The 24350-nt window shown below is 52.5% G+C and overlaps 2 protein-coding genes across 5 annotated transcripts in view; both read right to left on the bottom strand.

The window, feature by feature from the left end:
• Window positions 1-512: 512 nt before the first annotated feature.
• Window positions 513-17289, bottom strand: Fads3 (fatty acid desaturase 3). Its single transcript, XM_005063854.4, has 12 exons — window positions 16890-17289; window positions 6826-6936; window positions 6111-6308; window positions 5050-5151; window positions 4802-4924; window positions 4489-4549; window positions 3966-4042; window positions 3415-3512; window positions 2931-3027; window positions 2715-2794; window positions 2436-2561; window positions 513-872 (listed from the first exon to the last, which is right to left on the bottom strand). Exons 1-12 carry the CDS (start codon window positions 17112-17114, stop codon window positions 821-823), a joined length of 1350 nt encoding a protein of 449 aa, XP_005063911.1. The 5' UTR covers window positions 17115-17289; the 3' UTR covers window positions 513-820.
• A 3113-nt stretch (window positions 17290-20402) lies between these two features.
• The window catches only part of Rab3il1 (RAB3A interacting protein like 1), a 39641-nt gene continuing 35693 nt past the window's right edge, over window positions 20403-24350 (bottom strand). For 3 of the 4 annotated variants that reach the window (XM_040747890.1, XM_040747888.1, XM_005063855.4), the window contains one exon: window positions 20403-24209. In XM_040747890.1, the coding sequence (XP_040603824.1) occupies window positions 24127-24209 (83 nt within the window). In that variant the 3' untranslated portion in view covers window positions 20403-24126. The remainder of the gene's footprint in view (window positions 24210-24350) is intronic. The other variant, XM_040747889.1, reaches the window with a different exon arrangement.

Raw genomic sequence — 24350 nt, forward strand, 5'->3', positions numbered from 1 at the left:
ATAGAGTTCCTGAGGCTAAGTGGGAGGCTAGCCCCTGCTCAAGAAACAGTCCACAGAGTCCAAGGACTTAGGGACAGAATGGCCACACCCAAGTCCCTGACTATTCAGCACTGCAACTGCCGTGCCATGCCAAGTCTCCCTGCTACTGGATCCTCCTGCATGGAGGCCTCCAGGAGGCCAGTACCCACATGGGCTCTCCCATTCCACAACTCAGAGGCCTCCAGGAGGGCAGCACCAACACATGGGCTTTCCCATCCCACAATTCAGAGGCTCTTGCAGATGTGACCCTCAACTCTGGGCCCCTAAGTACATAACTCACCCCAGGGTGCTGCTGAGTGTAGGAACAGGAAGGGACCAAGCCCTGAGGTGGAGCCGAGCTGGAGCAGCTGTTGCCTCCATGACCCAGAGCACCCTGAGTAGAGGAAACTCCTTACATTCCAACACTCTGCCGCCCCCTCTGGGAAGTCTGAAGCGGATCTGGCTCCGAAATCCATGAAAATTCAACACTTAGCTCCATGTGTCTGGGTTGCTTTTTATATAAAAATAACAAGTTTTCCTCCAATTCTTGCTCTAGGAAAACATGCTATGCTCTCACCATGTAGCTTTAAGTGTGTTTCTTCCGCCCTGGTCCTGTCAAGACAGGTGCCACGGCCATAGGGCTCTTGAACAGAAAATGCTGAGAACTGAGGAAAGCCCCAGGACCAGGCAGGCAGACAGCTGCCCCAGCAGGGGGTGAAGAGGGCTGTGGATCTTGCCCAGTGTCTTGGCGACTGCTGGAGTCTTTACCTTCACCCCTTCGCCACCCGTGTGGGTGCTGTCGTCACTGATGAAGGTATGCATCCAGCCAGATGTCACCAGACTTCTTCAGGGACCTGAGAGTTGGGGATGGGGTGGAGGACTCAGCTGGAAGGCATTAGCATCCCCCCACCCCATGTCCCATAAGGACTGTTGAGCAGACATCCCTGTGAGTTCCCATCCCCCGAGACAGGCAGCTGTGTGGGGCCAGGTACTCATTAACCAGAGTGGAATCTGGACTGCAGCAGGGAGGTGAGTGGCAGGTGGCCAAGTCAGTTGTGAGCCTCAGTGGGCCTGGCCACCATTCACCTGGTTCTCCCTGTTGCCTCTCCCTTTTGGACTCTGCAACCCAAAGACATGGGACACAGAACCTGCCCCATCATGATCCCAAAGACAAGAACAGAAAAAGAACAGTGTGCAGATGTGTGTAGGCCTGGAATCCAACCTCCATTTCCCCACCTCCAAGGCTGCTCCTGAGGGCTGAGTCACCCCCCCCCAACAGATACAAGCAGCTTGGCCTCCCCCTTTCCCCTTTCAGCATCCACCCTTGCCAAGTGCATGCCCACTTAGAGCATCTTTGCAAGATTCGAGAGTCAGGTGCTCTCTCCTCTTAGTGGCCCGTCCCTGCCTGAGAGCCTCTATCCGGAATACTCTGTAGCACGTGCCCTTTCCCCATTGACCAGCTGTCTCCCTACTTCCCTGCTCACATGGCAGCGTCTCCACACTTTGCACCTGCTATGCAATAAACAATATTATACTCTTGGCCTGACCCTCCACATCCCCCTCTGGCCTCTACCCTCTACCTTAGGTTTTCATTCTCGTTATGTTATTGAAATGGTTCTCAAGTTTTGTCATGCACTGGTTGTTTAACCACACACACACACACACACACACACACACACACACACACACACACGATCACTGTATCATTGTGTGTGTGTCTGGTGTGAATGCATCCCCCCTCTCCCTCCCCCCTCCCGCCTCTCTTTCATCTCTCCCAGCACCCTGTTTCCAGAGGCCACCCTCCCCTCTCCTATCTCCCTTTCCCATTCCCTCCTCTCAGTAAAAACTCTCAACTCAAGCTCTATCCCACGATGGTGTGATTCCTTCCCACCATTTTTAAACACGGGTTATGCCCAGCATCTTCTTATTGACTTTCCATCTTACTTTCTGAGACAGAGTCTCTCACTGACCCTGGAGCTTACTGGCCAATAAACGCTACAGAGATCCCCAGTTTCTGCCTCCCCGGTGCACATCATTCCTGGCTTTTTACATAGGTGTCAGGGATCTGACCTCAAGTCTCCATCCTTACCCAGAAAGCACTTTACCTACTGGGCCATCTCCCTAGCCCTACAAACACTTGCTTTGTTTCCCCAAGTAAGACATTGGCCTCAGTTCCCAGGAGACAGGAACCTCTCAGCCTGTCTGACTCACTGCCATATTTATAGGGCTCCGTGAGTTCTCTGTGCTGGGAGGAAAGGAGAGCACTGGCTGATCAGGAAAAGTCTAGAAAGCCAGTTCTTAGGAAGGGCCCCTCTGAGGACCAGGTACTTGGAAGATGCTGACCTGCTCAGGAGAGAGAGCAAGGAGCCTTGTAAGAGACTAGTACGTGTAACCTGAGGGGCCCAGTGCAGCCTTACCCGATGATGTCCACCAGGGCGGTGAGGAAGGGTTTCACCTCGTAGTGGAGGCCATGCTTGGTGCAGAACGCCTTGACCAGGGGGGCCACCTTGCGGTAGTTGTGCCTTGGCATGGTGGGAAAAAGGCTGGGAAGGCAGGCCAGATCTGAGTAGGGAACTGCCAGAGGGAGCCCACCTACTCCTCATCCTCCAAACCACATCTTCCAGGGATCCCACAGAGTTCTGGGCCCTAGCTTTGGCCTCATCCTGTACCCAGCGAGCCCTACAGGCCACACTTACTGGTGCTCGATCTGGAAATTGAGGTGCCCACTGAACCAATCAATGAAGAGTGAAGGTTCCACATTGCAGGTGGCTGCCAGCTGCCAGGGGCAGGAGGGGTACAAGTGAGGGAGGCTGGCTCCGAACCTTGACCCCACCACCTGGCAGCCTCAGCAAGGCCGGATCCCTCCCAGTCCCCAGCTAGCATATCCTCCCACCAGGCTCCCCAGTGCCTACCTGAGAGCTGGCCCAGTCCCGGTGCTTTTCATGGCCAATCTCCTTGGGGATGTGGTTCATCTGTGTGATCCACACGAACCAGTGGCTCTCCAGGACCCTGTGAGAGAGGCTTTGGTATTGCCCTATAACCAGCTCAGAGTAGAGTCTGGCATATATACATACAGCTTCCCCGTCTGTACAATGGAATTATCTAGTTGCTTCTGCATTGACATTTAAAGAAACTTCATTGAGCAGTGTCCCCAGTGAGGCTGAGGGCCACCCACAGAGCCATGACCAAGCCAAGCTGCTTTCCTCAGATCCACCAGCCCCAGGGTCTGGCTACTCTGCCGGTGTTTGATTATCCTAACAGCCACCTGAAGAGGAGGCACTGGCACTGGCACCCATCCTGCAGAGGGACAACAGGCTAAGAGGGGGGGCTGTGGTCAGGGTCCCCGGACACCTGTGTGAGATCTCCCCATTCCTGTCACTGTGAATCTGGCCATACCTGACAGCAACAAAGAGGAGCAGGGTCCCAGTTGCACCATAGAAGGGAGCGTAGGACAAGAAGAAGCGGGAGTAGAAACTGGCAGCCCACAGCAAGTCCTGCAAGGAGGACAGACGCAGTGCTGAGTGGCCTCCACCGGTGGGGGGAACTGGGAGGCAGGAGGAAGGGCTGGAGTCATTCGACTCTCTCTTTCATTTGCTTCAGGGCTCTGGACAGCCCACTGCCCCTGATTGGGCTTCTGCTTACATGGCTGAGTGAAAGGACTGGGCCCCTGCCTTGTCACCAGTTAGGGCTGGCCATGATGGTGACTTGAAGGGTGCATTAGGGCAGTCCGTGCCGGGGATACAGATGCCTGGCAGTCAGTCCAGCGATTCCCCCCACGAGGGGAGCTCCTTCACACACGAGAGGCTCAGCATACCCCGAGGTGCAGATTCTCTCCTTGCACACACACAGATCACGTGAACGCGCGTTCGCACCCGGGGATGGACAGTGCCGTCCCCCGGAGCCCTCTCCCAGAAAGCTATCGCTGTGGCTCCAGCAGTGCCACTCACCGTCCACTGCATGCACACCAGCATGTATGCCAGATTTTCAACTTCGAAGTTCACCAAGGTGAGCAGCGGCGGGCCAACTGCAAGAAGGGAGCACAGGGGCATGCAGTAACAGGGGTGGGGTCCCCGGGAGTGGTGGGCGGAGAAGCAAAGAGGCTGTTCCTCCAGGAACACTCATAGGATATAAATGCGGACCTATCCACTGAGATGACCTCACGGTTCCCACAGGGCCTGACTCACACTCAGTCTCCTGGTAGCTGGCTCTTGTCCCTGTCTCCCACCTCCCTTGTCCCTTGTACAGGTCAGGAGCCAGTCTTACATATTTCTGCTCTTGAGTCTACCCTGTCCCTGTTTGCAGAGGCAAATGCAAAACACTCTAGGACTCCAGACGGCCCTGGCTCGAGGGCAGGGAGACTCTAGGGAGGGTGGGAAAGATGGGGGACAGCCAGAGCGGAAGGTGGCTTGGAGCCCTCGGGAGGACAGCATAGGTCACCTCCCCACCCCCAAAGGGCCAGCAGGTACTCACTGAGGAAGAAGTACAGATGCTGGTGGTTGTAAGGCAGGTATCTGCGCTTCTTCTTGCCATACTGTGGAGACAGGCGTCGGCTGGGGAGAACGGCTCTCCAGGCCAAGATCAGGGGGCTGGCTGAGGCCAAGGTCAAAGGCAACTCTAGATTCTAGCCACTGGGCCACTCATCCCCAGGTGGCTAGGAGATGGGAGGAGGACCGGACCTAGAGCTAGAATGCAGGCTAAGCTGGGAGCAAGCATGGGGTCTCGGTTCCTGCCAAGTCCCCTGAGCTGCGGGCCTGTCCTGAGTATCCATGTCCCACGCACCTACCTCCACAGATGACTCCCCCAGGAGGAAGACAGGTGCCACGGTCACATCTGGGTCCTTGTGGAAGATGTTGGGCTTGGCATGGTGCTGGAAGTGACGGAAATTCCACCAATGGGCAGAGAAGCCCTGTGGGGAGAAGGGATCTCAGGGGTAGAGTCAGGCTGTGCCCCTGCTTGGTACCCACACACTTGAGCAGACCCAGTACAGAGCCCCAATTCCATGCCTGGATGCCCACCCAGGTCCACACTCACTTTCAACTGCCCCATCACGAACTGCTGGGCCACATGGTTCCACCTGGACTTAGTGAAGATGGAGGCATGGCCTAGATCATGTTGCAGACACCAGCACTGGGCCTGGGGAGAGTGGAGGAGGAGGAACCCAGTAGTGGTGGAGGAGGCTACCTGGGCCCCCTCTGCACCAGGGGTCCACCAACTGCTGACGCTTCACCTGCTACTGCTGTTCCACTGAAACCAGCTGCCTCTTTTACTGGGCCAATGCACCTGAGTTTGATGGTGCGTATGCATGCAAATGCCAGGGTTCAGAAAAACCGTGTCTCTGAATACAGGCTTCAGAAGCAAACATTCTGTTCTTCTCATAGCTTCCTGTCGCCTGCTTCCCTGCATCCCCGAAGGCAAATGATAGAACCTAGAATTCTCTACCCTACCTGAGGCAGGCCATAGACACAAGGGCTCTCCTCCAAAGCCTGAACTCACTACTCTAATTTTTTTTGCCTTGCTGCTGACCTTGAAGAAGGGCCACTTCATTTGATAAGAGCTCCTAAGACCCTGTTTCGAGAAGCATTCCATCCCATACCTGGGAGGGAGGATGCCTCCAAAAGAGGCTAAGAAGGATCTGAGGTGACAGGGCTCGCCAGGTTCCCACTGGCTCAGACCCTCTCATTCTATTTCCATCACACAGATCTTTTGTGTCTAACCCATTCCTACAAGCTGTTCCTGCTGCATAGAACCTACGTGTGAAAACACAAGCGGATATTTCACCCTGGTCTTTTGCTCTTTAATCTGAGGGCTCCTTGGCCACATAAGACTATGATCAGATACATTTTCTAGGTTTTTCTCTTGCTAACCTGTCTTTTGTCACTGGAGTGTTAGCCATGACCTTCATGTTAAGCAGAAAATGATCATGCACAGGACTGTGACATTCTGGATCGGGCACATCTTAAGGACCTCTAGCATTTCACACTCATTCATCTACCCATCCATCCATTCTTTCTTTCATTCACTAAAGAAAAAACAGCTGTCCTGAGTTTCCACATAGGCTGGACTCCCATATCTGCCGGGTAGTCTTGGGTTACCTGAGAGATGGCCAGGATGAGGGCGGCAAGGATGCTGGACACCCAGCCAGGGCCCAAGAGGTAGATGATAAGCCAGGCCAGCAACTCCATGGCCAGGATGTGGCCCAGCAGGAGTGCAAAGAAAGTGCGGTCAGCTTCAAATAGCTTCATGTCTTCAGCTGCCTGGCGCAGGGCTCGGAAGTCCTCGATCAGCTGGGTCTGTGGCAGGAGAGTGGCCCAGCAGATGAGGAATCGGGGACCACCAGAGTCCCCAGAAACTTCCCATTGCTTCTCAAGCCATCCTGTTTCCCATTGCTGGGTCCAGGTGTTAGCAAAGGTGATGGAAGAGGAACAAGAACACCAGCCAGGGTGTGAGCTGGGGAGCTAGTGGCTCCGTCTCTCCCTGACCCAAAGGTGGGGGGGTAGGTAATAAGTAGAGAAAATCAAAGCCAGTAGAGGGGCCCTTCCAGACTCAAAAACACCCCCATTGTAGAACGTGGTGGGGCACTGGATCTGGGGCAGAAAGAGGCCTCATCTGGAGACCCACAGCAAGTTCCTAGCTAAGTCAGATCTGGAATCCTTGCTTCTATAGGAAGGACATCACTATGGCTTTCACCTTTGATGTGGCCCCAAAGAGGACCCAGCCCCAACCCCCCCTGCACCCCCCCAGGAGTAATGCACAACAGCTGCTAGTGGCAACAGTCAAAGCCCCCAAGGCCTCCAGCAGTTCCCTCACATTCTGAGCCCCATCCTGGCTGGGCTCCTCTGGGGCTAGCTCTCCAATCAGCAGGGGCTTCAGGAACTTGCGCACATGATGGAGATCCTGGTGGAAGGCGTGGAAAGCATCCTGAAGGAGAAAGACAGTCAGGTGAATAGACAGCTCATGAAAAGGCGGTTGCGGTGCTGGAGGGACAGCACAGTGGCTAAAACCACTTGCTGCTCTTACAGAAGACCTAGGTTAGATTCCCAGCATCCATGTGCTGGTTCACAACCATCCGTAAATCCAGATTCAGGGTATTCAGTGTCCTCTTCTTATCTCTGTGACACTAAGCATGCATGTGTTACATGTAAATATATGCAGGGTAAATACTTACACACAGAAAAATGGAATAAATCTAATTTTTAAAACTAACAGAAAGGACGATTGCCGGGCATTGGTGGCTCACGCCTTTAATCCCAGCACTTGGGAGGCAGAGGCAGGCGGATTTCTGTGAGTTCGAGGCCAGCCTGGTCTACAAGAGCTAGTTCCAGGACAGCCTCCAAAGCCACAGAGAAACCCTGTCTCGAAAAATCAAAAAAAAAAAAAAAAAAAACCAGAAAGGACGATTGATGATCAGACAGACAGACAGACAGTCGGCTAGATGTTGGGCAGTCATAGACAAAAGACCAGGAGGGCCAGCCTCACCTATCAGCTCTCTGTACTCCTCCCCAGGCCCCAGGTGCCCTGTTCAATACCCCTTGCTTGCTATGTCCCGTCTGCTTCATGTAGTGCAGGGCCCTCTTCTCGATGGCCTGAAAGAACCCCAGAAAGACGGAGACCATTCCAAAAAGCTTTGGGTGCCACGGTGTTTCCTACTGCGTGTAAAACAAGGTGTGGCTCACAAATGTTAAATTTATCCAATTCTTACCAACACAACAGTGGGTAAAATGTGTGTGGGCCACTTGGTCAATGGTGGGCCATACACATTGGGTTCTTGGGTTCATGCAAGGAAGACATTTGAGCACTTAAACTTGTCTGATTATTCTTTTCTTTTTGGAGACATGGTCTCATGTAGCCCTGGCTGGCTTCAGAGTTGCTAAATGGCCCAAGAGAGAATGACCTTGGACTGATCGTCTTGCCGCAACCTCCCTAGTGCTGAAACTACAGACACGCACCGCCATGCCTACCCAGTTCACATAAGTGCTGAGAACTGAACTCAGGGGCTCCATGCATGATAGGCAAGCACTCTACCAACGGACCTACATTGCCAGTAGATAGTGCAGTTTCCTTTAAGTACAGAAAAGCCTGACACTCCTGCGTCTTTCTATAGTAACTGGGGCAGGGGTGAGGAGCAATACAGGAAAAAGACAAAAGAGGGAGATAAGACAGATGATAAGGAGAAGGTGGCCAGGTTCCCTCATCCTTCCTGTCTCAGCCTTGCGCTTGCTCTTTACTTAGGTATCATTTATGATATCACATCTAGCCCAGGTATTGGTTGCAGGTGGTCGACTGATTTTTACTGTTGCAATTTCAAAGGCACAGTATGTGACTGGATGGCATTGTCCCCATGGCCCTGGGAAAGGAGATTGAGGGCCCTTCCAAGATGCTAAAAGGAAACACCTTTGCAGAAGTCTGACAAAGAACAGGGGCCTCCTATTATCCAAGACTTTACCAGCTTGTGTAGGTTGAAACAGAAATGACATTGTTAGCTATAGTCAGTCACCTCACTGTGTCACCAAGCTAATAACCCTGATCATTGTACATTGTGCACAGGTGTTGAAATAGCCCACTAGCCCCAAGAATAGGGGCCTTATTAAGTGTCTATCAAAAATAAAGGACTGAGAGGATGGCTCAGTGGGAGGAGTACTTGCCATAAAAGCACAATGACCTGAGTTCAAATTCCTAGCACCCACGTAGAAATCTGGGCATAGTTGTGTGAGTCTATAGCTGGGGTAGGAAGTAGGGGAGGACAGACAGGAGGATTGCTGGAGTCTGCTGGCTGCCAGCGTGACTCCAGGTTCAGTGAGACAGTCTTGGGGGAATGGAGTAGAGAGTGATAGAGCAGGGTACCCAGCATCCTCCACATGCATGTGGGCACTCATACATTCACCCACATGCATACAGCACACTCGCGCGCGCGCGCGCACACACACACACACACACACACACAGAGAGAGAGAGAAATAAATAGTAAAAATAAAATAATTTTAAAAGAAAATAAGGCTGAAAATGACTGTAGTCCCTATACTGTCTGGCTGGACATTTCTGATGAGTCCTTGGAGGAAGGAAACTATTTAGAGACCATACCTAGAGTCTTCCCTAGGGGTCAATGACACAAGATAGCTAGGGACTGGAGAGCTAGGAGGGTGTGGCTTCTAAAATAAGCCAGGCTGGATGGTTCCCTGGGCCTCATCCAGCAGCAGGGGTTATAAAAGCATAGCCCTCATTTCCTCTGGAGACAGAGGAGGGGCAGGGACACAGGAGAATGGGGTCCCACAGGAAGTTGCCTGGGCCCAGGCTCACTGGGGTTCTGTTGACTCCACTTTCATGTGATTTGAGCCAGTACATTCTCCTGCAAGGGCCTCTGCTTCCTACCTTCAGGACCCTTCTGACCCTGGACTTCATTGTTGTCACACATGGCCCCGGATGGCCTTAAACTTCCTTTGTAGCTGAGGATGGCCTTCTGCTGCTGATTCTCCTGACTCCATCCCTGGGTGCTGGCATTACAGGTGGCACCACCACTTCTGGTGTGTGAATTACTGAGGATTGAACCCAAGGATTCTGCAGGTGCTAGACAACATGCTACCAACTGAGCTACATCCCCAGTCTTAAATTATTATCCTTATCATCATCATTATCACCGTCATCTGTAAAACACACCTAAGTTCACCACTCTTAGGAGTAATGTCCAGTGGTATCAAGGGTCTTCATGTGACCATCCATCTCCAGACTATCTCCTTCCTCTTCCCCAGATGAAGGCTATACCCACTCAACTCTTCACTCTCTTTCCACAAGCCCAACCCCACCATTCTACTCTTTGTTCCTATGGCTCTAGCCTTTCTCCAGGAACCTCACTTAAATGGAGTTGTATAGCATTTGTCCCTTTGTGATTTAGCGGTTTCACATATCACCATATCCTCAAGATTCATCCATGCTGTCAGAATTCCCTAAAGCTGATGGTGGGTGATTTGAAACCTCTCTACCTGAGCACAGAGCCTGGGGCATGGACAGACAGACAGACAGTCTCCTCCCTCCACCCCCCACACAGCCACCTACCACCTCAACAAGCAAGATTCAGACTCTTAGAAATGTGCCTAGGGTCACAGCCAACATGAACACCAGACACAGCCCTGTACGGGTGTGTACTGTAGGGAGGTAAGCAGAACCAGGCCCACCCAAGGGTGTTCCAATCAGCCCAGTCCACTAAAGTGATAGGGAAGTGGGAGTCCCCTTGGGACCAGGTCAGAAATTTTCATGGTGGGAAGGTCAGGGTTCCAGCTGATGGGAAGGGGACATACAGGTAACCCTAGGCCCTTGGACAGAAGGCTGGGGCCTTGGGACTGAGTGAGCACCATGGAGCCTGTGTGTTATTAGAGAACACTCATAAGGTGGGTCCCTGGACTCGGAGCACTAGCAAAGGACTTCCTAGAACTCTAGCTTGGGTCATATGGACTATTTATTCCTTTCTGGGATCAAGGACCAAAGGGCCAGGGAGAAAGGAAGATTCAGAAAGATTAAGGGTGTATATACCAAATTTTGTGATTTCACCCAACACACACACACACACACACACACACACACACACACACACACCACTTTAGAAGAGTCAAAAGCAAATGAAATTGGAAACCTTTCATTGAGTCTCAGATATGAGTGGGTTGAAACTGCTGGAATCAAAGGCACACCACGGAGGCTAGAGAGATTGCTCAGTGGTTAGGAACACTGGCTGGTTTTGCAGAGGACCCAGGTTCAGTTTCCAGCACCTACATGATGCTCACAAGCATCAGAAACCCCAGATCCAGGGAATCTGACACATTCTGACCTCTCTGAGCACCAGGCACACATGTGATGCATATATGTACATGCAGGCAAAAAACTCATATACATATTTATTTAATCTGAAAAAAATTAAAACAAAACAAAAAAGCATAGCAAACCTAGGTTCCTGGTGACTCTTGCAGGCTCTTTTACAGATATACCTGGTTTGGGGCAAGTTTTCAAGTACAGATGATAAATAGACAGGAGCCAGCCCTACCCACCTCCCAGGGCAGGGTTATGAACTATTTTTCCCTTAAGACACCTGTCCTAGTGGAAGAATTTGTAGTGGCAGAACTGGCGTTTGAACTTGAGTCTGTTCTCTCTAATGTCCACAAACCCTCAGAATATGGAACCCTCAGAGTCAAGACCAGCAGAGGCCCTGCTCTGACCCCAGCCTCACTATGAGCTCTGCGTAGCAGCTACCTAGGGCCTGGGGAGGTGGGGTACAGTCTGGAGTCAGCCCTCCACCAGAGATGGAACCTGTGATTCCATGTAGAAGCCCCAGACAGGCCTGCCCCCCTTCCCTCTGCATTTGCTTCTTGATAAGATGGGAAACATCACAGACCGCTGGAAGGACGGACTTGGTGGGTAAAGCACTTGGGGCCTAGTAGCAGCTAACAGCAGCCCACTGGCCAGTGTTGTTCTTGGACGCACCTGCTGCTAACAGCCACGGGCTGCAGGCAGTGAAAATGTGATGTGTTTGGTCAAGACATGCATAGCTCAGTCTCAGGCTAAGAAACGGAGAGGGTGGGAGCTTGGGAAGACTACCTCCTTCTACCCCAGGCACGAGAGGGAGGGAAGAATTTCTGCTCTCTGGCCAAAGAATGGAGACTGCTCCAGATCAGCCAGGGAGGTAGGGAGCCGGGAATGCTGCTGGAGCTCTGGAGATCTGGATCTGCACTTGCTGCTTGTTTACACCTTTACTAGAGGTGAGCATAGGGTCCCCAGGGACACCCTTGCCTCTCTCTCACCCTCCAAATGGAGGCAGGCAGGAGGGACTAAGGCTGTGCACTTCAGAGCCACCCTCTTCCCCAGCACTGTCTTCAAAGGCCCGGTGAGAAAACATTATCAGTAACCCCCTTAACAGAGGGAGAAACTGAGGCAAGGACAAGCGGGCAAGGACACAGCTCTGCAACCTACATGACTCTGGCCTGAAGCCCAGCTCAGGGAATGCGGCCCCAGGTCCCTCAGCATCCCTGGTGTCCTGGTGAAGGGTGGGAACACACGTTTGAACCTCTGCAAGCCAGGACCCTTGGCCTCAGAGATGTTGCTGTCTCAGCAAATACCTGAAAATGACCCAGCCTTCTGGCACGTGGTCCTCTCTTTACCACTGAACCCTGGCTTTACCACTAGAGCCTGGCTCTTTTATCAGGAACCCGAAGGCAGCCAAGGGAAGCCTTCCCTCTGAGGAAGGAAGGCGGAAGGCTGTCTGACTCTCTGAGGTCACCATTTCCACCTCCCCCTCCGTACACAGCATTCCTACCAGTCACACAATCCTGGCTCCTTCCCACAAGGAGGAGGTGGGCACTCGGCCTGCAGGAGAAGACACCTGTAAAGCCCTTCAGAGCCAGGTGTGGGGGCTTGCATCTGTAATCTCGGTACTCAGGAGGGAGGTGGCAATTGAGGCCAGCTTGGTGTATATAATGAGTTCTGGGCCACCCGGGGATACATAATGAGATCCTATCGTAAGACAAAACAAACTAATGCCCACTCGGGCCCCACAAAATGCCTACTCCCTGAAGCAGGACTTTCAAAGCAGCCAGTGTGGTTGGTGGGAACAGGGTGTGGGCATTAGTTCTGGGTGGCTGAGGCCATCCTGCCCTCACTAGGCCTCAGGGCTTCCTGGTCATAATCCTGTTCCCTATCAGCTCCTATCCCAAGCCCAGAGATGAAGACATTGCTCACCTTCTGCTCTAATCTCTGTATCTACACAACAGACAGGACCGAACCTCAAAGGTTGTTAGGAGCAAATACATTATTACATCTAAAACTCTCAGAACAGAACCTACTCAATAACTGTTGGCTGAAACTACTATGGCACAGCCTCTGAGGGTGGCACTAGCCGCTCCTACTTTTAGCTCACCATTCCCAAGGGGCCACAAGAAGGTGGAGGCCAGGTGGCTCGAGCCTGCTGAACTTTGAATTCTTCTAGGGCTGACAGTGCTTCACCTTAATGAGCGCCAGGGACCTCTGGGAAACTCCCCACCTTCCCCATAACCACACCAGTTGAGTTCAGGGTTTCATTGCCCATGGTAACCATTCAGCCAGGTGCCCAGCACCATTCCCACAGTGAACCCCAAAGGAAAGCACTCTTATCCCTGCCACACTGAAGGGGAAATAGAGTCACAGTCTGAGGACAGGGCAGCTCCTTCTCTAAAGATAACACAAAGACAGATAACTGGAGCATTTTGGGGGTGGGTGGGTTCTGTTTTGATACAGGATCTAATGTAATCCAGGATGGCTTCAAACTCAAAGTATAAGTGAGGGTGATACTCAACTCCTCATGGTCCTGCTTCCACCTCCCAAGTGCTGGTATCCCAGGACGGCACCACAATGCTGGGCTCTATTTGCTTTGCCTCATCTTTAAAAAACTTTCACTGCTGGGTATTGAACCCAGGTCCTCGAGTATGCTCAGCCAGCATTCTACCATACCCTCATCTTACAGAGATGATTCTAATGGCACCTGCTAGTATGCACATATCTCTGACGAGACACATTCACACACCGGAGCTCCTTGTTCTGAATGCCCTTCAGAGAGGGCAGGTCCCCATCTTTCTTTCCTTGACTTCTTAAAGCCTTTGCCCTTTTAGAAGATGATTTTCTTTTATTTTTAATTATGTGTGTGTATGTATTGGGGGGTATGTATATACATGAATGACAATGCACACAGAGGTCAGAGATGTTGGCTCTCCTGCAGCTGGAGTTACAAGGGGTTGTGAGCCACCCAGGGTGGGTGCTGGGGCTGGAACTCGGGTCCTCTGCAAGAGCAGCATGCACTCTTCACCACTGAGCATCTCGCTAGCCCCAAGTATCCTTTTATTTGGAGACAAGGTCTCGTGTATCCCAATCTGGGCTCAAACTTGCCTCGTACCTGGGGGTGACCTCGAACTTCAATTCCTCTGTCTCTGCTTCATGAGTGCTGGGTTACAGGTGGGTGCCACCACAGCCAAGTTTATGCAGTGGTGGGATGGAACCTAGAGCGTTAGGAATACTAGGCAAGCAGCCTACCGACTAACCTTCATTCTACCCTTCGGAGATCCTTTTAAACATACAGCAGACCCTGTTGGTTTCCATTCTCTCCCCAGATCTCCTCCTTCTTTAGAATAACCCAAAGTCTTTCTAAGGACAAAAACATCCAGTGAATCTGGCAGCCTGCCTCTTGACTCCCCCTCCTGTGACTACTGTCTATTGCGGCCATGCTGTATTCCTTAGGTATGGGTGGTATCATCCCACTCTGAGTCTTTGCTCTTGCTGACCCATCTCCTGGACACTCCTTCCCTGCAAATATTTTGTTCACAGCTGCATCTGCAGATATTGGGGCAGGGGGGCATAGGAGATACTCATGGGCAGATTTAGGGGATCCCATCATGGAAAAACCAAGGTGGCGAAAAGCATGGTTGGGCATTCAAATCCCACACCTGCCACCATTTCAAGTCACTTTGTTTTTCTGAATCTGTTTTCTCATCATCTGTAAAGAGGGATAACAGTAGCAATACCTGCCTTAGTGGGGGTATCCTGGGAATTAAGAAATAGTATCAAGGGGCTGGAGAGATGGCTCAGTGGTTGAGAGCACTGACTGCACTTCCAAAGGACCCTGGTTCAGTTCTCAGCACCCAAATGGTAGCCTACAGCTGTCTGTTCTCCAGTTCCCGGGGACCCAACACCCATGGCAAAACGCTAATGCACATAAAATATAAATAAATAAATAAAATAGTATCAATAACAGCATTGAATTTAGAGTCTAGCACATAGTAGGTGCTTGGCATGTGACCCTCACTTGTATATGACCCACAGAGGCTGTACCTCTCTGGCTGGCTCTTCTCGTCTTGTCTTCTCATCTATGACTCTTAGACAAACCTGGCCCTGGGCCCAGAGTACTCTCCCCAGGCACCAGGCTCTGTATCCCAGGATGGTCACAAGCTGACTTCATGGCACAAGAACTCTGGGAATTTCCTGGCAGGAAGGCTTCTGTTGCCTGGACATGAGAACAGCTGATGGGTGTCTGGGCAGAGGCAAGTGGGCAGCGGCCCCCCAACCCCAACCTGAGCTCCAGGGTCTGGGCTGGGACAACTGGCATCTAGACTTGATCACACAGGGCACTGGACCAGTCCAACCCCTGGTATGCCCTGTGGGTCCATCATAGACAAAGACTAGGGTCTGCTGAACCCAGGCCCCTCCCAATCCTTTGATTTGAGCACATCAGGTATTTTTGGCAACTCTGCCCCAGTGTCTAGGGCTTATAGCAATCTCTTCTTACAGACAGGGTCAGAGACAGACAAGGTTACCTAGCAAAGGCTTGGGAATACTGTGAAGGTCTCACTGCACAGCTTGCATATATAAAGGAAAGAACAGTTACTGAATGAACAACTGTGACATAGCAGCATGGTTGAGAAGGTGTAGTCTTGCCCTTGGCTGGTTTACCCTACAGCCCAGCTCTCCCCACTTGACCAATGAGGAAACAGGCTGAGAGGCAATAAGGAAACTGAGGTACAGAGGAATTACCACTCAGAGCCTTCAATGGCAGAGGCAGAACCCGACCTCAAGATGCAGAAAGATGCTTTCCTGACAGACCTTACTGGCTATGAATCAAAATGGTGGCTATAGCAAAATCATTAGATGGAGGCGTCAGGGCATTGAGCTAAATATAAAGTTAGGGATCCCATGTAGGAGGCCCCCGTATAGACCTGGCCCTGAACAGGAAAAAGCAATCAGTCTGTGCTCTCTGCAGTCCTTCTCTCCTGCCCAGCATCCTGTCCTATGCTATAACATGATCCTCACAGGGCTGCCAGGGCCCGGTGGGAGAAGTACCTCATGCCCACCATGTCCTCATAGGAAGGTAGGTACACACACACACACACACACACACACACACACACATGCTGTGGCCCAAGGTTGATAATTCTCAGGAACCTTCTCAGTCTTATGCCTCTCTGTTGCTTTGAGTGAATGGGGGAGGAGAGGGACAGTGGCAGTCCTGGGACAGGGCAGAATCTCTGCTGCCACCAAGTTCTTCCATTAGGACTCCATTCCCTCCAGTCTTGAAGGTCTTCCTGGTACCCTCTGTGACTAACCTACAGCTCTGGAGAGTAGAGGGCAGAGCTTCGTGGCCTCAACCTTTGTCCACATAGGGTGACAGAGGCTGGAAGGGTCTGGGAAATTGTTTCACCACTGGATTCCAGCCAGATAGTCCTCCAGGCCAGCCACATCCCTCCTTGTCTAGACGTGGACTGAGAATGGGAAGCCGGAGTCCCCAGGGGCCGGCCTGTGCCTGGGGTGACTGTGCTTCCCGTGGAGGCCCACCCAGCCTGGCAAAGACTTCCCACGTGCAGCTGCCAGCCCAGCAGAGGTGAGTCACTGGCCCTCAGAACAGTCTACACAAGTGCTGGATAAGCCACAGACCTCCAGGCCCTGCCCAAGCTCTGCTGCCCAGCCCCCAGTCTCCGATGGCATATCCCTGTCACTAGGGACCCAGCCCTGCCCCTCGCCCTTGGAAGCACCAGGTACTAGTGCGAGAGACTCACAGCAGAGATGAGACCCTCGGTACAACAGTGAGGGTCCTTACCTAGGGTGGGATCTGCCCCTCAAGGCACACCCACTTCAGTGGGCCCATTCCTCCAGGAGACCTATTGCACAGGCTGACCAACAGCCCGTCCTCCATGAAAAGAGACTTCCTTAGCTCTGGCTCCATCTCAGCTCTGGAGCCAGGGAGTGGGGTCAAAGGTCAGAAAGAACAGAAAGGATGCTAAGGTCCGCAGGTGGAATGAGACTAGGAGCCTACGACCCACGTCTCCCTCCCCACCGTTAGCGCCAGGCTCCACCCCGCTGGCTGTGGGCTAGCTTACCGTGGCGTCCTCCGCGCCGTGGTGGCCGATGAGGCGGCTGCCCCCTGGGTGCCGCTGTGCCCAGCGGCTGATGTCGTAGACGCGGCGCTCGATGACCAGCCACTTGTCGCCTGGTAGGTCGTGCTGGCGGATCTGCTCCCAGCGGAAGATGGGCAGGGGCGCCCCCAGCGGTGCGGGCCCCTCCCGCGGCCCGGGTCCCCCGCCGGGCTCCCCGACGCCACCCATGGCCGCTGTGCACAAGTCCTCCGGACCCCGGAATGTGACCGAGGCCTGACAGAGACACCGTGGAAGGCGAGGTCGCTATCGGGGGTCTTCCTCCGCCGCTGCCCGCCCTGCCGGCCCCGCCCTGCCGCTGCGGCCGCCGTATGAGCGTGCGCCTGCCCGGCTCTCCGCGCAGGGAACTTTTCCCTCCCTTATAACCGCGCTGACAGCGCTCGCCTCGCCCGCCCCTCGTCCCGGCCCCCGCGCTGGCCAGTCCCGCGCCCGCTCCAATCCCGGCGCGGCTCCTCCTCCTCCATTGGTTGCCCGTGGAGGGCGGTGTCGCGAAGGGGCTGGCCCCACCCGTGAGGGCCTAGGGGGCCACCACGCCCGGCCCAGCCCCCGGGATACTGTCCCGCCCCCAGTTCCTTGGCCGAGAAGGGGGGGGGAGGATTGGGGACCCGACGCGCACGAGAGAGCAGCAGGCCGCTGCGCCCCTGAGCGGCCCAAGAGGAGCCCCAAGGGGCTGGGAAGTGTGGTTGGGGATGTCAAGGGGCTTTAGCCACGCATCCTGGGTGGCTATAGGTGAGGACACTATCTCGAGGATGGCTGTCAACAGCCTCACCCCCCAACAAATCCTCAACATCCACATGAGAAAGCCATTTAGAGCCGTCTGCTGGGGCGATAACCGGCTCTCCTTTGGTGCATACAGGGTTGGGGATGCCCAGGGTGGTCAGAGGAGACAGGGAACGGACCGCACTGGTGCCTGCAGCGCTGCACCAGGAAAGAACGGACCAGGCTGCAATGGGCGGCTGGTTTGTCACCACCACCCACCCCACCCCTCCGTGGCACTTTGGACTTATTAAATTGAAAGCTTCTTGAGAGGGTAGCTACATTCCCAAATTGTACCATGTTACTTTGGGGTCAACACCAATTCCTTAAAGTTAAGCATTCACACCAAAAGGAGCCACAATTGACAAACTTGAAGTTCTATCAGGACTTCCCAGAGGGCTAGTTAAAACAGAATCCCTCACTCCACCCTATCGTGAAGTGACTCAGGGCAGAAAGGTGAGGCAGGCCTGCTGGTTGGAGAAAATCTTTTCAGGACCTTAAAATATAGTTCTCCAATAGGCTAACATTTCCTCTTGGCCTACCTAAGGATTGTAGGAGACCTGGCCTTTTAGGATACCAAAATCAACCTTTATTCCTTGCCTACATAAAATATTTGCATGTAACCTTCACACATCCCGCCATGCGCTTTAAATCATCTCTGAATTCCTTATAATGTCTAATGTGATGTAAATGCTCTATAAATAATTGTTCACTGCATTGTTTAGGGAACAATGGCAAGAATAAAAAGGCTGAAAGCATTCAGCCCAGATGCAGCCATTACAAGCCTAAATGCAAGGACAGGAAAGGAAGCAGAGGCCAGCAATACTCTCAAGAATGTTGGGGAGATAGCCAGGACCTGTGAAACAAGCAGAGGTGACAGCAGGGCCAGCCTCACACACACTGCTTCCTTCACATGAAGACGGACGAGTGTGTCACATTCCAGTTTTGCATTTTGGAAATTTCTGGATTTTCTGAACATGTCCAATCTACTTCTGATGTGTCTTAGGCTGCAGAACTCACGAGACGGAAGACCCAAGCGTGATCTGTGTCACAGGCAGACCAAAGCTTGAAGAAGGGGGCTTCTTGGTTCTCCCAAGTTCAAGGGACTCTTGCTTTGCTTAGCCAGGACAACCCACGATGTTGCCACAGACAGAAGTTGTTCAATCCCTTTCTCCTGGGCCCTTCAGAATCCTGGAACCCCATTCCTGCACACCTGGAGGGTACAGAAGCCCAGGCCCGAGAGGACAGCAGGTACTGCTGCCCCCACATGGTCACACTGAGCACTGGGATGAAGAGAGCCTGCTCTTCCCAAGGAATACACTTCTTGTATCCAAACCTGGTGCTCACAGGGTATAGTCCTCGCTACTTTCTCAGCACCTCTCAGCATTATGATGTGACTGGCTCAAGAGCCATCATGGGCTCCTTCCTTGGGGGTCTGGCCTGGCCTCAGGCATGGGAAGCAGTTACGGATTGGATACGACCTAGTCATACTAGGGGAGTCAGCAAAGTGAAGGCTGGACAGACTGGTTAGACAAACCAAGAGAAGGCCTGAACCATGCTATCCTCTCTGGTCACTCCAGTCTAGCATGGAATGTATAGGTGGAATGGGTCCTCTTTCCACCTCTATCTAGCCGGGTGTTCCCATAAAGTCTAAACTATGAGTGACCGCTCCCCACCTCCCACACAAACAGCTTCCCACTTTAGTTCTCTGCAGGCCTTGGGGTCATCCCTAGGCCACGCTGTCTCTCTGATCTCTAAATCTGGAGAACTTGCAACTTGCAGGGAGTCAGGGGCTGGGGGAACTTGAGGCTCCATTGTCCCCAAATCCCCAAATCCGGGCAGCTGAGGCCTCTCAGACCACTTAGAAAGGGAGAGGCATCACTCGACATTCCTGAGCTGCCATTGGGCCACTGCCAGGGTGTGTGGGTGTAGGAGGGGGAGGGAAGCCAGCCAACTGGAGTATTTTATTTTTTGAGGGGGGGTAAACCTGAGGTTTGAGGAGAGTCCCCTTGAACGCCTTGAATGCAGACCCTTGCCTCTGTCCCAGTTGGGTCCTTTACTGTTGGGAGCTTCCACCCAGGCCTCCTATTGGATGCCTTGAAATTGCCACCCCCTACAGAGCCACCAGCTACTGTCCTGGAGCCAAAGGATGTTTGTGCAGTGCCAGGGAGGCTCAGCAAGCAATGGCTGTAAGAGAAAACTCTGGAGCCACCAAGAAAGAGCAGTCCCAGAGCTCAGGCAAAAGAGACTCGAGTCAGAGCTCTGGGGTTTGGCTTGAGTTTCCAATCACATCATGAGCTTGGTTATTAGTTCGGGGTACAACTCTTCTGAGAAAGGAGGAACGGGGGCCACGGGCACCACAAAATTGTGTAAAGGCTGTTTGAAACCATTAGGCCAGAAACCACAAGCCTATCAGCCACTATGGTAGAACACAGCTCCTTAGGACACCCCTTGGTAAGAACAGGAAGCACAGAAGTGGGGAATGAAAGTAAAAAGACCCCAGATTACAATCAGGGGTGCAGATTAAAGCACACACCTCACATCTCTTAGAATGGTTACTGCCAAAACCAATAAATTTGGTCAGGAGGCAGAAAAGTTGGAGGCCTGGGGCATTGTTGGTAGAACTTTAAAATGGTGCAGCCACCATGGAAAAATATGGAGGGTCCTCTAAAAAAAATAGAACTACCATATAAGCCAACAAACTTACTTCTGGTTGTTTATTCAAAAAGGCTCTAAGTAGGGTCTCCAAGAGATGGTTGCATACACATAAACAGGTACCAGGAGGCCGTGTCTATCTCCACTGAAAGGACAAACAACGGCAGGGTGTTACACACACACAACAGAACATTGCTGAGCCTTAACAAGGAAGTCCTTCCATCTTACCACATGGTGGATATTGAGAGTATTACATGAAACAAACCAGTTACAAGAAGATGAATATGCTATAATTCCACTTATGACAAGTCTCTAGAGGAGTCAGACTCACAGAGGCCGGAGGTGAAATGCTGGTCTCCACAGTCTAGAGGGCAGGTGAAAGAGGGAATTGTCTAATGGGCACAGCATTTGTTCTGCAAGATGCAAAAGGTATATTGGTTGGTTTCATGGCAGTGTGAATACACCTAACACAGCTATAATTCTACACTTAAAAATGGATAAGATCGCATGTTTTAAAACAGTGAGTATGACAGAGATTGCTCAGTGGGTAAAGCACTTCCTGTGCAAGTCCAATGACCTGAGTCCAGAGCCGCAGAACTTGTATAAAGTTCGATCCCTGTGTTCATAATGGGAAGGTGGGAGGCAGAGGCAGGAGAATTCCCAGAAGCTAGCCTGGCCTATACAGCAATGGACAATAAAAGACTCTGCCTCCAACAAGGGGAGGATGAAAATGAACACAACACCAGAGGTTGTCTTCTGATAAGGGCACCATGGTCCATGTGCACACACACCACTTCAGAAGAGTCAAAATCATAATCCCAACTCATAAATGAGAAAAGCAACATGCTCCAAGGTCACAGCCCTGGCAGTGTTCAAATCAGGGCAGGTTTGGCAGATGGTAAAGTGAGATATCTCTGGGTGTGGCCCCAGGTAAATGTGCTTAGTCAGGTTCAATGCCTTCATGCCTAGAGGCCAGACTCAGGGCTAGCCCAGGAGGGCTCAAATGTCTCCTATGTGCCAAGCATTCAGAAGCCCAAGAGGGTTATCTAGAAAACTTAGGAACAACTCTATAGTTGATGGCAGTTAACCTCTCTAATCAGCTCCAAGAGTCAGAGCCCAAGTTACTTTACAGATCCGGTAACACAGTCAACCCTAACAGGGTATCGTACAGGAAACAAACCTAGGTTCAAATGCCAGCCCTGTCTCAGTCTGCTTCTCTCCTTTCGCTGTGTGTGGTGCTGAGGGTCAAACCCCAGGCCTTGAGCTGTCTACCTCTGTTACACCCCAGCCTTCTGCACCAATTACAGAGGCAAAGAACTTAAGCACACTTGGGGTGTTAGTTTATAAAATTAAAGCACAGCACTAAGAAGTGGGGTAATACTGTGGGTCCCAGAGACTTAGGACCTCTTTGTGTGCGGTTCTTTGTTTTTTGTTTTGTCTTCTGGAACAGGGGACTGACCTAGAGCCTGTGCTTGCAAGGTAAGCCTCTACCCTGAGCTAAATAAGCCCCACCCTCAGGACCTCTTTGTGTTCTCCGGTGCCTCTATCCACTTATATGAAGGAGAACAGCATGTTTTAACGTTGCTAAGAGGCCGAAATAATGGGTTCAGAGAGGGCTGGGAGCTATGACTAGTGCTAAGCTATTAATTGCTGTTACCAGGGTGTGTCTGTGTTGATGGCCCCACCTGTGGTCTGATCATGGTCAATGCTTTGTAACAGCAAGCATGTAAGTCAGGGGAGGAAGGTCCTCCACGGACCTCTGGAGTGCCTCCCGGTGTCTCTTTGGTCCTGCATATGGCTGAGCCAAGAACACAGAAGTTAGGGACTGATTAAGTCCGGGGCCCAGGTTTTATCCTCCCGTCCTCAGGTGAGCAAGGGTTGATATAGTTAGAGGATGCAGTGGGGAATCCCATCCGGCACACCAAGTCCTTCCCTGGCATTCTCCTTCGTCTTCACTCTCCTCCATCCAGTGACCTGCATGTGTTGCTGGTGTGTTTATTATTGCCAGTGTCCAGCACAGAGACCGCCCCTGTAGTGGTTAAATGAATGGGTAGGTGTGACAGGGCTCTGGTCAGTGACCAGGTGTCTGTGGGGGCTGGGAAGACTGAAAAGGATTGGACCCATAATGGAGCAGGGAGGGGTCGTGAGGACACAGAGCTGCAGTGGAGGCAGAAGAGCCCTGGGGACAAGTGAAGGCAGAGGACCTCGACGGAGACCTGGCCAGCCCCCAGATGACCGACCATCTGAGTTGCATCTGGGCCTCAGGCCCAGAGAAGTTCCTGTGGGCTACTGACAACCTCTGACCTAACCCAGAATCTGCTGCACTCTCCTTTCAAGAAAGCACAAAGGCCCAAGGTGGGGCAGAGGCGGGAACCCCAGGACATCTCCTCGGTCCTACTTTGAGGGGTTACCCCCTTTTCAGCGTGTGCCTGCCATGCCTCGCTAAGAACCCATCTAAGACTGCACTTCTCTAGTGCCCATCTGACCTATGGCAGGTAGCACCAATCAGTCTTGCACTATCCTGCCAAGCCCTGGGAAGCCTAGATGCTTCGACTCCAGGCTTCTCATAGGCTGGGGATCATCTCTGAGGGCTAGGGAATTCACAGGTCAGAACTGAACACACAGAGTGGCAAAACTCATTCCAACACCCCACAGCACATGGAATACTAAGGACAACTCCAGCAGCCTTCCCAACAGCTTGTAAGTGGTGGCAGCAGTGGGGGTGGCTTCAGGGTTTGGGTTTAATCCCAAGCACGAGGTCAGTCCGAAAAGGATTTGATTTCATTCCTTCAGATGCCCAAGCTCTGGCCAGAGCCCCAGGGTGCAAGAGTGAAGGCCACTGCTGCCTAGCCCCTACCAACAAAGCCTTCCTTTATTAAATAGAGATCGTGTTACATTCCACTTGAAGGAAATAGGGGTGTGGTGAGGGATATGTCCAGGTTGGATCCCCCAAGCCCAGCTCCCGGTGGGCTATGATGGATAAGGCAGGGTCCAGGTCCTGGGTCGCCTGCCCACTCCATGCAGTCCCACATACAGGGCCCCTGTAGTCTGGATGGCTGCCCACACTACATCCTGAGGTTCCCCTGGTGGCACATTTTGGGAAGGAAGAGCCCAGACCCCTGGCAATTTTAGGACCAGGGCCTCCTGGAGATGGGGTTGAAGTAGGGGGGGAGGGGACAGAGAAGCCTCTATGCAGAGGAATGGGGGTGTCAAGGACTCATTTTCAGAGCATTTTGTGGCAGTTGTCCCTCCACCATGCTCAGATTGGAGACACTTGCCCTACTGCTGGGGCAATCTGAGGCCACTTGGGAACAGGGTGAGAGATGGCCACAAGGGGGTGCTGGTGACCCAGGGCTTAGAGGCTGTGGCGGAGCACACTCTGGAGATCCAGCCACCTTAGAACAGTCCCTTTCTGAAGACGTGGCAGCAGGGAATTGTGGAGGGTACTGGCTGATCAAGGGTCCACTCTCTAGGACTGAGCCTCTCCCCAGTATGGTTCCGAGCTCCTTGGTCTTTGGCTCTTTCTTGAGATTCTCTTGGTGGCTACAGAGCCCAGTGGGCAAGAGGGTCATCTCATGAAGTCCAGGGCAGGCTGTCCTTCTGTCTGTCCCAGGAGGAATGGGCGGGACTGGCTTAGTGCCATCTCTACAGCCTGGCTGTTTATTTGTCCTTTCAGCTTCTGGCTCAAGCTGGCTCCGGGATTTCTTGTCTGTCTGTCCCAAGGCAGCTGCTTGCTCTAGCTCAGAGCCTACTTCAGGCCTGGGGCCATGCCCTAGGCCTCCTGTGGGAAGAAGCCAAGCTTGGCTAGTGACATCCCCTTCCGAAGCCTCATAATCTCCCAGAACATCGGTTCAGCTGCAGACAGAGAGGATAGTTCACGGTCACTTCAGGCAACTGTCCTGGCCTTCTCTGGCTTTGGGAAGGGCAGTGGGCGAGCACCCCCTCTGCCTAATCAGACATGTGCGTACTCTGCCACACAGCTGTTCTCATCATGGG

Source organism: Mesocricetus auratus, unplaced genomic scaffold, assembly GCF_017639785.1.
Source record: "Mesocricetus auratus isolate SY011 unplaced genomic scaffold, BCM_Maur_2.0 Super-Scaffold_4256, whole genome shotgun sequence".
Taxonomy (NCBI): Eukaryota; Metazoa; Chordata; class Mammalia; order Rodentia; family Cricetidae; genus Mesocricetus; species Mesocricetus auratus.

Bases quoted from the DNA above. Each gene is read 5' to 3' on its own strand.
- Fads3 (XM_005063854.4), bottom strand. From the start codon at position 17,114: ATGGGTGGCGTCGGGGAGCCCGGCGGGGGACCCGGGCCGCGGGAGGGG. The intron at 4,550-4,801 runs GTAGGTGCGTGG...CTGTCTCCACAG, and splicing joins TGGGGGAGTCATCTGTGGAG to TATGGCAAGAAGAAGCGCAG. The intron at 2,562-2,714 runs GTAAGTGTGGCC...CTGCCTTCCCAG, and splicing joins AATTTCCAGATCGAGCACCA to CCTTTTTCCCACCATGCCAA.